This window comes from Chlamydotis macqueenii, chromosome 2 (genome assembly GCF_036417535.1).
Source record: "Chlamydotis macqueenii isolate bChlMac1 chromosome 2, bChlMac1.mat, whole genome shotgun sequence".
Lineage (NCBI taxonomy): Eukaryota > Metazoa > Chordata > Aves > Otidiformes > Otididae > Chlamydotis > Chlamydotis macqueenii.
In genome coordinates, this window is record NC_141557.1 from 29,318,737 (window position 1) to 29,331,654 (window position 12,918).

At 42.9% G+C, this 12,918-nt stretch overlaps 1 protein-coding gene across 1 annotated transcript; it reads left to right on the top strand.

Annotated features, from left to right (window-relative positions):
• The first annotated feature begins 2,442 nt into the window (after window positions 1-2,442).
• ARL4A (ARF like GTPase 4A) lies at window positions 2,443-10,606 on the top strand. The gene is made up of 2 exons (XM_086742419.1): window positions 2,443-2,539; window positions 2,799-10,606. The coding sequence occupies exon 2, from the start codon at window positions 2,882-2,884 to the stop codon at window positions 3,482-3,484; it is 603 nt and encodes a 200-aa protein (XP_086598545.1). The 5' UTR covers window positions 2,443-2,539; window positions 2,799-2,881; the 3' UTR covers window positions 3,485-10,606.
• The last annotated feature ends 2,312 nt before the right edge of the window (window positions 10,607-12,918 follow it).

Consider the following 12,918-nt stretch of genomic DNA (forward strand, 5'->3'; position numbering starts at 1 on the left):
GAAACCTTACCAGTTGGCCTTAAGGGGCAGTAACTCACCTCTACTTTTCCACAGATGTAAAATCACTTTTCTATACAAACAGGTCACTTCCTCCAAAGAGAGTAATCTGCAAGATCAGGATGTAAATAACTAACAAAGATAAAAGCAGTGAAACATTGGTCTCAGATGTAAGCAAATGAGAATTTTGCTGGTTTTAGTAGGACTATAATGGGTATCTCAACGCTTTAATCATGAAACATTGCCTATAGCACACTGGCATTTTTTGTTGCTATACAATGTCATTTCACTATTAAATTACTTCTTTTATACATCATAATTCTTTGTGATTTAAAATATAAAGTACAACGCTTCCAAAACAAAAAGAAATGTGATTGCCAGAATATTAAAAACTCATCCCTTTTCAGCAGCCGCACCAAGAAATTTGGAAGTCCTCTAGGAAAAATACAAGGTCAATACTGAAAATGCCCCTTTTTTACTGGAGCCCAGCTGGTCAAAGACTTGGCTAATTGTAGTACAAAGTAGAGAAAACATAGACTTGAAACAGTAGACTTCAGTAGCACAACAGCTTTATTTAGCAGTTAAACACAGGCTTTTATTTTAAAGATTGATTTATTTATTTTTTATGTAACTAAGGATTATGGATGAAGACTTTTCTAGTATGCCCTGCTCTGAAGCCAGCATATCCGATCCCTTCACGTGCTATTGGTATTTTACACTGAGCTGGTGTACATCCCACACAGGCAGAAGTAGCCATCTGCATTCCCACAGCTGTATAAAAATTACAATGACAAACACAGTAAGTGAAGAGAGCAGTGGGAAAGAACAGAATGATGGAGAGACAGCAAGAATATCTGAGACAAAATACTTCTCCAGGCCTCCTCTCAAACATGTATACTCTGGGAACAGGAACATAAGAAAATGTCTTACTAGGTGGTAGTAATTAGTCCTGACTTTGAAAAACTTCATTGCTCAAATTAGGCTTAGATATTAAAATGCCAAATTACTTAACATATCCTTCTGCTGTGGGAAATCTTCCTTGTAACTAGGCTAGGGGACATTTATATTCATTCAGACCTCAGACCTGAGCACTGCTGCGATCTCTACATGCCAGGCGTCTTAACAGGACTATTAAATCCTCAGCTCCTCCCGGACTGTTTGTGTCCTGTTTCGCGGGGACAAGCGGAAGGCAGGACGAGTAAGAACACACAGCCAGACCTGGGGACTTCGACCACTCACTCCAATTTACACAACAGCAAGTGCTATACTCCAGAAAATCACAGTGCTCACAGCACTTCCCTCTCCCCTAACTTCGCCCGTATCAGTGTCTGCAGAGGCCTCAGGCGGCGAGGGCAAGGCAGCCAACGGGATTTTCCGCAGCTGCCGCGGCACGACGGCGGCCTGGAAGCCCCGGGTACTTGCTGCGTCACTGCAAGAGATCAGGAGCTGTAAGGCGATTTACGGAGGCCCCAACAGCAGCACCGACCGCACTGCAGCACCCCAACCTCCCTGGGCGGCGCTCTTCACCCGCCTCCCCGCCGCCCAGAACCGCCCCGGGGGGTGCTGCCAGAGCGAAAAACAGCGCGGCCTCGGCGGCATCGCCTCAAGGGCGGGCGGAGCCGGGCCAGCGCAGGCCGCGGCGAGTCACGTGGGCGGGGCCGCCGCTGGCGGGAGGCGGCCCGCGAGCTGCCGGTTTGAAGCGCGTTGCTAGGCGACAGGAGGGCACGCGGCGCCTAGGGGAGCGGCCGGTGGTGGGGGAGGGATGACGCAACAGCCAGGGGAGCGGAGCAGCCTCGGCCGCGGCCCTTTGCCGCCCCGGGGAGGCGGTGTCTGCCCTGCGGCAGGAGGCTTCCAGCGGGGAAGGGCGTTCCCGCCAGTCCCTCCCGCCCGCTCCGCGGGCTGCGCGCCACCAGCAGTGTCGCAGGTGCGCTGTGAGGCGCCGCCGAGCCTCCTGCCCAGGCCGCTAGGGGGAGGAGCTAGAGTGACAACACCCATATCCAATGAGCTCAACGCCTCCGGCTAAGGGGCGGGGCGCTAGGACGGGCGGGGCGCTGCCGCCCGCCCGCCGCAGGGGGTGAGAGGCTGCTGGCGCCGCCCGCCCGTTGCGGTAGGGGCCCACGGGTGGAGGCCGCGGTGTCTTTCCCCGAGCGGGCCGTGACTCCGCCCCGCCGAGGGAGGAGTGGGGTCGCTCAGGCAGGGCGTGGGCGCAGAGCGGGACGCCCCTGCCGTTGCGGAGGCTCCAGCGTTCGCCTGAGGACGGTAAAAACCGGGGTCCCCGATGAGTGGCCGGTGCAGCTGGCCAATAGGCGAGGCGGAGCGCGCCTTCCTCCCCGCCCCCGCCGCGCGGCGGGACCAATGGGGAGCGCGGGGCGGGGCGCGCGAGGCTAGGCGCGGGCTGGGAGGCGCCCTGCTGCCAGATGCGGGGGAGTCGCGGCGGGAGAGGCAGCGGCGGTTTGGTGGCGGCAGCGGCGCGCAGGCATGGGGGCGCAGGCTGCTCTCGCCTCCCCGCGCTGAGGGACGTGCCCGCCGGCGGGGCCGAACGGTAGGACAGGGACAGGGGCACGGGTGGCGGTGGCTGCGGTGGCCGCGGTGGTGGCGAGGGGCGCAGGTGCCCAGTGAGCTGCAGTGTCGGTAGCGGCCGCCGCCGCGCCGCGGGGCGGCAGAGCCCGCTGGGCCGGGTGGGGGACGTGCGGCGTTCGGCGTCTCACGCTGCCTGCCTCCGCCGTCGGGGCGGCGGCGCTGGCCGTGGCGTTGTGGCCGCGGAGCTGCGTGGGGCTAACGCCGGTTTGTGTCGTTGGTAGGATCCGAGCCTAGCGCGGCAGCCAGCGTAGCCGTGGGAGCCGGCCTCTGCTCGTGGCAGTCTGCTGTCACCTTCCCTTTGGCAATGGGGAATGGACTTTCGGACCAGACGCCGATCCTCTCCAGCCTGCCTTCCTTCCAGAGTTTCCACATTGTCATCTTGGGACTGGACTCCGCTGGGAAGACAACCGTGCTCTACAGGCTGCAGTTCAATGAGTTCGTCAACACTGTCCCCACTAAAGGATTTAATACGGAGAAAATCAAAGTGACGCTGGGCAACTCGAAAACGGTCACTTTCCACTTCTGGGATGTAGGCGGCCAGGAGAAGCTTAGGCCGCTGTGGAAGTCGTACACGAGGTGCACCGATGGCATTGTGTTTGTGGTGGACTCTGTCGATGTTGAGAGAATGGAGGAGGCCAAAACAGAACTTCATAAGATTACTAGGATATCTGAAAATCAAGGAGTGCCTGTCCTTATCATTGCTAACAAGCAGGACCTGAGGAACTCTCTCTCCCTTTCTGAAATTGAGAAAATGCTAGCGATGAGTGAGCTGAGTTCTTCAACTCCCTGGCATTTGCAGCCTACCTGTGCAATCATTGGAGACGGACTCAAAGAGGGACTGGAGAAACTACACGATATGATAATTAAGCGAAGGAAAATGTTGAGGCAGCAGAAAAAGAAGAGATGAGTTCTATTTTGACCTTTCTATTTTAGAGTAGTTACATGGTCAAAATTTGACATAAGACGGCTTCCAAACCCAGGCCTGCTCGTTTAACGGATGCCGTTAAGCTTAGTTACGTTAAACAATCAGTTGCACAGCCTTGCCATGTGGAAGGCTGTGCAGATATGGAACTTTTTTTTTTTAACTAGTCTCTTCTGAGTTTTATGGCTCTGCATTATTTCAGAAGCCCTAATAGGTGATGTAATACTATCAGGAAATGGATGGGTGGGTATATGTGACATGGATGTCTAAATAGCCAAATAAAATGAGGGTTTTATGCTTAGTGTTGTACTCATATGTTTGAGGGTGCCCTCTGCAAGCAATTTGCATTGAAGATGTTCTGTGTTTTTTAAACTTCTAATGCTCGTAAGTGGAGTGTTTAGGTGAACATTATACAGCTTTAAAAACATGTATGAAGCTAGTAACTCATTATTTTGAGAGGCTGTTTTTTATCTTGTTTGGGGATTTCTATGAAAGCTTGGCTACATGTGTAGTTCTTTTTAATTTGGCACTTTTTGAAATTGAATCATGTTCAGTTCAAATACTTGAAATTTAAGTTCTGTGGATTCTTCAACTGATAAAAGACACTTTGACAAGTAAAAATGTAAACAATACGCTGGAGCATGGAAAAGTGGTTTCAAAACATATAGCATGTTTTTGGTATGCAAGGTTTCTTTTTTTTGTTTGTTTTTTGTTTGTGTTTTTTTTTTTTTTTTTTAGAAGTAGCCGTTCATCACTATTCAGTGCTAATCAGGTTTAAACTGTTACTCCAAATTAGTAATTTATTTTTGAATGATGAGTATTATGTCCTCCTACTACCAAGTTAAATTAATTGCAGTAAGGGAGCTATAAAGAACAACTCTGGCTGTTGTGGTTGTAACCAGTGCAGCATTCTTTGCTCTATTGGTGAATTTTCTGGCAATAAAACTAAATTATAATGAAGTAAAGATGGAGTTAAAATTAGCAGAGCACATCTTGTATCTCCCCAAAATACCCATTTTATTAAAGTGGTATTGCTATGTCACTTTCAATGTATGCTTTTTTGTTTGTTTGGTTGGTTGTTTTTTTTTTTTTTTCTTTTTTAATTGTGATTCTTAAGTATTTTGTGGTTAGGAATGTAATAATGCTTTATACACCCAAACATTTGACACTACCGGGGGTGGGGAGGGGGAGAGTAGGGGAAGACTTTCAAGATGGGCCTGTGTTCTGCTTTAATTATGCTTTAAGCTGTTTTTGTTTACAGAGTGTGCAAACAGTGTTAACTGGGCAGGATCGTGCTTGATGGAAAAGGGAGGGTAGTTTTTCTTACTGGTACAGAGCTTCAAGTGACTCTTTAGATACTTGGCTAGCAATTAAAAGGGCTAAAACAGAGCCTGGATTTTTAAGACTAACCTTAGTGGTGCTGTAAAAATTCATCAGAATGTTAGATTCTCTTTAAACTTTTGTTGAAAATACCAGATTTAAAAAAAAAAAAAACAAAAAAACAGCAACATCTATTTCCTCCTCTTACTCAGGCAGCAAAGTAATACGTTTTTCTTATGTGCTGCCATGTATCAGGAGGATGACAGCTAGAAACCTGAATGTCAATCTATGTAATTTAGATATGTTAAAAAAAAAAATCAGACTTTTTAATTAGCAGCTGTTTGTCCAGGAGGTAACCAAAAATGCACTTTAGTGTCTTCAATAACTGAAAGTGACAGCTGTTTTTTTTATGACATCTTGGTCCTTTTTGAATAAACTGAAGTAGCTTCCAGTGGAGCTTTTGTATGTTGGTTATATATGTACCTGCACTGGTGACATTGTTAGTCACTTCCTCAAGTAATGTCTATATTTATAGAAATGTGGATGACTTCTTAAACCTCAATAAACAATTCAAAACAAGCCTGCAGAGGGAAGGTGTCTGACTTCTTGTACTGCAGCAGTCTGTTCTCATCAACCTCTGTGCACGTATTGATTCCAATAACAGTAGAACTGTTCCTGCTGAAAACCAGAGTCTTACAAATGCGGTGAGGCTCATAAAAGTCACGGTGTTATAAATTATAGGTATCTCATTAAAAACTTTAAATCAATGGCACATTTGTATATTCACAGAAGAAATATTAACTGCAGTTACTCTTTTCTGGAAAGAAGTGGTGGATCTTGCATAATTTGAAAAATCTTTTATATAGCTGAACCTATTTTGTGTTACGTTTAATAGGTGGTGTTGGGCATTTATCACATGTACTCACAGGTGGTACTTAATTTAATACCTTCAGGCTTGTATATCTGAAACTGAGGGATTCACGTGTACTTAAGCCTTGGGTGAATTTCCTCCTCAGATTTTACGGCAAGTGAGGTAGAATGCGGCAAGAGATAGGAAGCTTCTAGTTAGTTTTAGGACCCGAACATAAACAAGACAAACCTCATTTAGAAAATCGTGACTTTTGAACAAGAATATCCAAACCTGGTATTTTGATTTCTGTTTATGTAACCGATGGCACATCAAAATGTAGGTTACTAACAGTCAGTCTTAAGAAAGACCTTATTAGTGATGCTGAGCCCTATTAATTTGGGGTGTAATTGGTATAATCTGGCTAACCTTTTCCTTCCTATCAGGTGCGCAGTACTGCTAGGCTGAGGAAGGTGAGGTGGCAGGCTGGCTTTGTACCCAGTAAACAAACTGTCCAACACCCAGTAATAATTGCTTCGAGTATCATTAGGCTTCTATTTGGAATAGTTGAAAAGGCATCCTGCTTGAAAAAGTTGGCTGTGTTTTGTTCTGCATAATTAAACATGCTAGTGTTTATCTGGTGACAGTCTACCTAAACTCTTCTATGTATAAAAACTTCAGTGAATTATTTTAAATACAAAGACATGACAAATCTGTACTGTAGCAGTCGGGAGGAAGAAATATGAGAAGGTGGAGAGTAGTGTTTCTAAAATGTCATGTTTATTATCACATGATATTTAATACTGACTTGGAAGTAGAAAACTGAGGAGTGAATTTTACATTCAAGCTGTACTAGAACTGTTTTGCTGGAATATTACAGTAACTGTTCTGAGTAAAATACATAAATGTAGCTGTACCTCTGAAACTGTGTTTTGTATTACTATGACAAAATCTTCAATTATGAACAAAATGGTGATTGCAGTAGAACATTTGGTATCTTAGCCGATTTAGTTTCTGCTGGCATAGTTCTGTGAGCCTGGAATCACTCTCTTCATATGATGCATTGACATTTCTGGCCTAAATACTGGTATGTGTAAGAAAATCTTTATAGGAGCTGAATAAGCAGGTGTAATTTTTTTTTTTTTTACAATGCTGGAGTTACACTATTTAAATTTTAAAATAATTTTTGCTAAAGTGGGCTGCGCTCTGTTCAAGGCACTAGGTAAGTTAAATATCTTAAACTGCTTCTGCTTTAAGGCTGTATGGAATTGCATTTAAATCGGTGCAGTGCTGTTAAAAACAAACAAGCCACAAGGTCTTGTAACCTTATCGCTGTTGTCTTAGCTTACAAAAGTTGGTATGGCATTGCCTCAGCTGTTTATCCACATGCAATTGTTTAAAGGTAACCAGCCTTCAGGATCTGGTCTCTGTTTTCTAGCTGTGTATTAGCTTGTGACTGTTTTCAGCTAGAAAAACTACTGTAGGATGGTAAGACTCCTTCAAATTCTTGACATTGCTTTTGTGTTGCACTGAATGTGTATTTACATTTGGGGATTAAAAAAAAACAACCTGGTTTTCAGCCAGGTGAAAATTGAAATTTTCATGTTTTATTGAGACATGATTGATCTTTTGTGTGGAAAGCAGTACCCACAGCCAGTCCACAGTTCCCAGCCTGACTTAGGTGCTTCTGTACCATCTTACACAGCATCTTGGTCCTGCACGAATTTACTACCTGGGATGCAGGGGTCACAGAGCAGTGAGGAGCTGGAAGCAGCCTGGTCTGGTGGGGGCTAGCAAGCCCTTCTGGACCTCAGCAGGTCTGCGTGAAGACAGCTCTGCCTTCTTGGGGAGGGGGTTATCTGCATCTTGGATCATTTGTTTACAAAAAGCAGGGTGGTAATTAGTGTCTGACTGAAACTTCTTGTTTCGAGGAGGAGCGTGTCATTCTTGGCGTCCAAGGAGGATTTAGATATTGTGTTAATGCTATGAAGAAGGGCTTGGTTAGGCAGTGTGTGGAAAATGTAGGCAATCTGCATACCCTATATGTAGGGCACCCATCCTAACATGCAATCTTGATTCAGCTGTGTGGATTGCAATGTGTGAAGGCTACCAGACATGCTTATAATGCTATCTTCCTTAACTTCTTCTGAGAGAGAAACCTAGGCCGGAATTGGTGCTTTTTGGATCAGTGTTTTCCCTTTACTGTTGAGTGACTAACCTTTTGAGAGGGTCACAGCTTACAGCCCTGCTCTGACAGGCGATAGCCTCGCGTCCCACAGCCGAAATAACTCTTGTCGCTGCTGTGAGAGATGTGTAGGGAGCCATGAATGGGCATCATCTCTTGTTTTAGTCTGAGGGATGAGGAAAGCATTTGGTTTTTGTTGTGGGGTTTGTTTTTTTTTTTTGTTTTGTTTTTTTTTTTTTAATCCTGACTGACAGCTATGTGAAGGCCTGCCCCTCTGCCCCTGCTCTGCAGGCTGTGATTATTTTTAGGAGCAGTACAAGACTGCAGAGCTGTGTGGATGAACTCTTGTGCGTGTTTTTAAACTACAGGGAAATACATGGCCTGACTTCACAGCTGTGTGACGCCTGGGGTTGTCGTGCTGGCTACTGCAGCCATCCTACCTACTTGAGGACAAAATAAAGGGCTTTAAAGCATTAGTCAGTCTTCTTAAACCTGCTGTAAAAAAAAAAAAAAGGCAAAAATGCAGTTTCAAAGACCTAGCTGAAAAAAGCCAAAGCAGCAAGTGAAGGACTTGAGTATCCTCCCTGCCAGTGTTCTGTTTTATTGACCTGGTGGCTAGGCCGTGCTGCCTGCAGTTTGTCCTGGCCTGGCGAATGACACAGTCACCGAGGGTTCACAAACCGATTTATTCAAAGGAGAACTCAAAATCGAAGGATAAAAAGGTAGGCAGAGAGGCCAGACAGCACTTCCAGACTAAATACCTGCTTGCAAACAGCCCAGGAAGGTAAGAGATGATAATCCCTGAGCTGTGAAGATTATGGTTTCTTAGTTCCAGCTATATTTACACAGCTGCTCTGGCAGAATTAAGAGCTAAAGATGACAGAATAATTAGAAAGGAGAAGGTCGAGTACAGTTGTTGGCTGTGGTGTGTGTGGAGGGAGAAAGGATTTGAAACTGTTGGGTTCTAGCTTTTCAAGACACATTGAGCCCTAAGGGAAATAGATATGGTTTTAGGCTGCTTAATTGGTTTAAGATCTTTATTGTTTTATGCACTGTAGTTTTCCTATTGCTGAAATGAAACAATACCTCATTTAAGAAAGCCACCTAATCACGGCATTAATCTCCGAGTCCACTGACAAAGGAGAAGGTTTTTGGGGGTGTTGAGCCTTGTTAAACGTGCTGAGGACTCCTGGCTGACTCACAAGCTGCTGTATTTCAAGGTCTTTTCTAAAAATAGAAGAATGGTGGAATTTAGGTCAGGCGAGGTAAAGGTGTGAAGCCTGATACCTCAGGCACCACACACAGTCCAGAGGTACCACCAACCCCGTAACCACTTATTTTCACTTTATGAATGATAAATAAGAATAATATGAATAATTTCCTTTGGAGAGTAACATTTTTCATCCATTTCTCGTTTTAATGTCATTTGCCTTGAAAGTTTTAACAGGCTTTGATAAAGGAACATCATTAAGTTGGGTGTCACAAGGCTGAGTTCTGAGTGAAGAGGGTCAGGAAAGAGTGTTTTGCTGCCGTGACTTGGCTAGCTAAAACCAGTCTTTTGGTAAAACTGGCTTACCATGGACAAAGATGATCTAAAAGAGGGAAATTTTCTAAAAGTATCTTCTTGTTTCTAACATTAGCTGAATTCCACTGGTCTTACAAGTTGTTGGATTGGGCTGCTGCTGATTTTTTGACACCAGTTGTATGATGATGTGTAAGCTTATTCCCCTTTGATTCCTGTTACAAGTGATATAGTAAAATGGCTATCTACAGATTATTAGTAGCACTATTTCCATTGAACCCCAGTATTGAGTTTCTATTTGAATCGGAGATATATATTCAATTTTTTTTTTAATTATACTGTATTCCATATATAGGAGCTGAATTGTGCTAACCTTAGAAATACTAGCCTCCCTGATTTTAATTCGCTTAGAAAATTGACTTGTACATTTAAAGTCGCTGTAATTCAGCTCTAATCCGTCATATTACATTGGAGACAAATGGCATTCACAGACTGAGCCCACACTGATGCTTTTTGACAGATCTCCTATTGCCGCATCAATACACATCCCTCACTTTGTGCTATGGTAGCACTGGTACCAGCAAACTATATTTCTATATGGTTCAGCAACTATATTTCTGCCACTCTGTCATATAACTTGCTCATGTACAATGTTTGTTTATGTCCTGCTATTGCTGTACTCATGATATGGGAACTCTTTGAAAACATTCTGAACAAAGACTCAGCTGTACACTGCAACTTTAAAGCAAATAAATCACACCATGTAATTTAGTTTCAAAGTAAGGTAATGCTGAAAGCTGGAAGTCTGAGATTGAAGATTGGTACATCCAACCCAGCCACTGAGCACTGGTCAATTTATCCCTGAAGTCTCTTCATCTACATGTAAAACAAGAATCTCACAGTTGATCTTACATTTAAATTCATTCTTAAAAGTACTGTGAGATATTCATATTTTACAGAAATACAGTGTAATGGAAAATAATAGACTGTAACAGAAATCTTTTTTTTTTTTTTTTTTAATTGACTTGTAATGTATTTGTGTTCAATAGTCAGGCATCAGGAAATTGTACCATTTCAAAAGGAATGTATTTGAAAGTTTAAAAACACAAGTTCAACATACTGTATTATCTCTGACCCCATGAGCTTCAGCTTCACAGAAAACAAAAATATTACTGTGGTTGAAAATAATAATGTATTTCATATTCATCAGTGAATAAATATTCATAAACTGGATCATCTGTACCTGATTTTTGTTTGCATTTGACCATTGCCATTAAGCAAAAGCAGGCAAAATTATTCAGTTTTATGTTTGAATTAAATTGGGATGAATATATGGTCTTCCAAATCAGGCATATGAAAGTTTTCAAGTTAAGGTAATTTGCAAAGATCTTGAGTTAAAATAACACATTATCTTATAATAAGCTTTTATTTGGAATAGTCAGTAACAAAAAATAAATTCCTTTGAAAAGATATAGTACAGTGAGAGAAGTATCTCAGAGTGAGAGTCCTCAGGATTCAGAGGGTCTCCTGTTCTCCCAGCCTTTCTTGGCTGCAATGAATCAGTCTGCACAGGATGTGGCTGCTAGCAGATGATAATGCAAAGTGAAGGGCTGGGCCATGAAAAGCCCCAGGGTGGCTCAGCGTGGTGCTGAGTTCTCACGAAGAGCTGATTGCTTTCCAAAAATAAGAGCAGGAACTAGGGCAGATAATCCATGTAAAATACACTTTCCACCCTTACACATTCACAACAATTTATTATTTTCAGCATTATGGAGCTTTACATGTTGATTACATGCATAATCCATCGAGGCACACAGACCTACCTACACATGCTTCTGTTGTATTCTTGCAAACCCTGTTTGCCAGAATTTCTCTGGGATCCTGTTTTGTGGGTGTAACTTGAGAATATATAATTAGATTCATGTTTTCCCATTATTTGAACCCAAATGTGACTGCAAACATGACAGCACTAGAAATATGTTTCTTTGAAATAATTTCCTCTGTTTTAAATCTTTCACTTTATTAGGATAAGGTAATCTAGACTGCTCACACTGCCTATGAACCATGCTATTGTGGTGGCATTACCACGGCTCAGAGTTCAGGTTGTGTCAGCACTTCTTTTGTAAATATAAATCCTTATTTCAGAAACTTAATAACTTAATAAGCCTTGAAATTTCACACTTGTCTGAAACGTGGCACAGAGTATTAACTTTGCCTTTTACCACATTAAATAAAAATATATACTAGAGGGGCATGTAAGTTAATGAAAAATAAGCTCATTGTGTTTTGCTGCTTTTTCTATCTCAAAGTTGATTTTGTTTCTTGAAATGAAATGGTGTGAATCCACAGTTCCACTTGGAAACCTCTGAAAATTTTATGTTAAGTTAAAAACTGCAATCATTGACCTGTGCGAAGCAGACCTACACACACCACGCAAAACTTGCAGAGCTCACTCATGGGGGGTGAAGTTCTCTCATCAGTGCCAGTAGAGCTGTTCCTATGCAGAACAGTTGTAGGACTGGACATATACAAGGGACAGAAACATTGACATTTCTTTCCCCACGTTCTTTAATATATAATTTCAACTCCTCTCATTCACTAAGTACATTCTCTTAGCAGTGATGATGTGTAAGGTAAATCAAATGCAGGGGTTTCTCGGTCTTGTGGAAAAAAACACCTGTGCTCTTAAAATTTCTAGGCTGTTTTCTAAACAAACAAACGAAAAACATTGGAGAAGGCTCCAGTCTCAGTAGAAGTGCTGAATCTTTTGATGTTTGCTCACCCCATGTAGATAACCTTGAGATTATGCTGAGGGTTACTAAGGACATAGCTTGCCTGGGCATAGTACCTTCTTGCATACAAGAGTATTTTTTTCTTAAAAGTAGAACTAACACAGGGATCCTGTATTAATCATGGCTTTAGTCTGACCTAATAACTTCTGGCTTTGTCCTTATAGATTCACTTAAGCCTCTGCACAGGGGGTGTGGAATACGGCTGTTTGAATCTGCAGACTTTATCTTCCCTTCGCATGCATTTTAGCTGCGCACACCCAGACAAAGCAGATCTTTCACGTCCTTACCAAAGAGCATTGATCTGCTCAGAAGACTAGACATGCTCTTCACTCTTACTTTGCCAAGCCCGTTTTATAGAAAGCACAAACCCCATGTAGTCCAAAAAAAAAACCAAAACCAAAACACCCCCAAAAAACACTTTTTAACTTTTTTCCCCTCCTTCTTCCTTTTCAAATAGCTTCTTACGCTTTCAATGGAATGGCCATAATTATCTATTTTGTGTTGGAATATCCTTACTCACTTCTGGGTTAAGTTTAGACTCAACCTGATTTCCTTTTCTTATTTACCTAAGGAAAGTCTACCATATCTATAACATCCTCCCAGGAACAGTGCTATGGGTTTTTGGTATAATACAGGCACAAGTCAGGATTCATTTAACCTAATATTAGACCTCTAAAAATTAGGTATTCTTGTCTGATTTAGGCACCTCTAAATCTTTTTACAGTTCATGGAAATAGATGTGTTTGTCTAAGG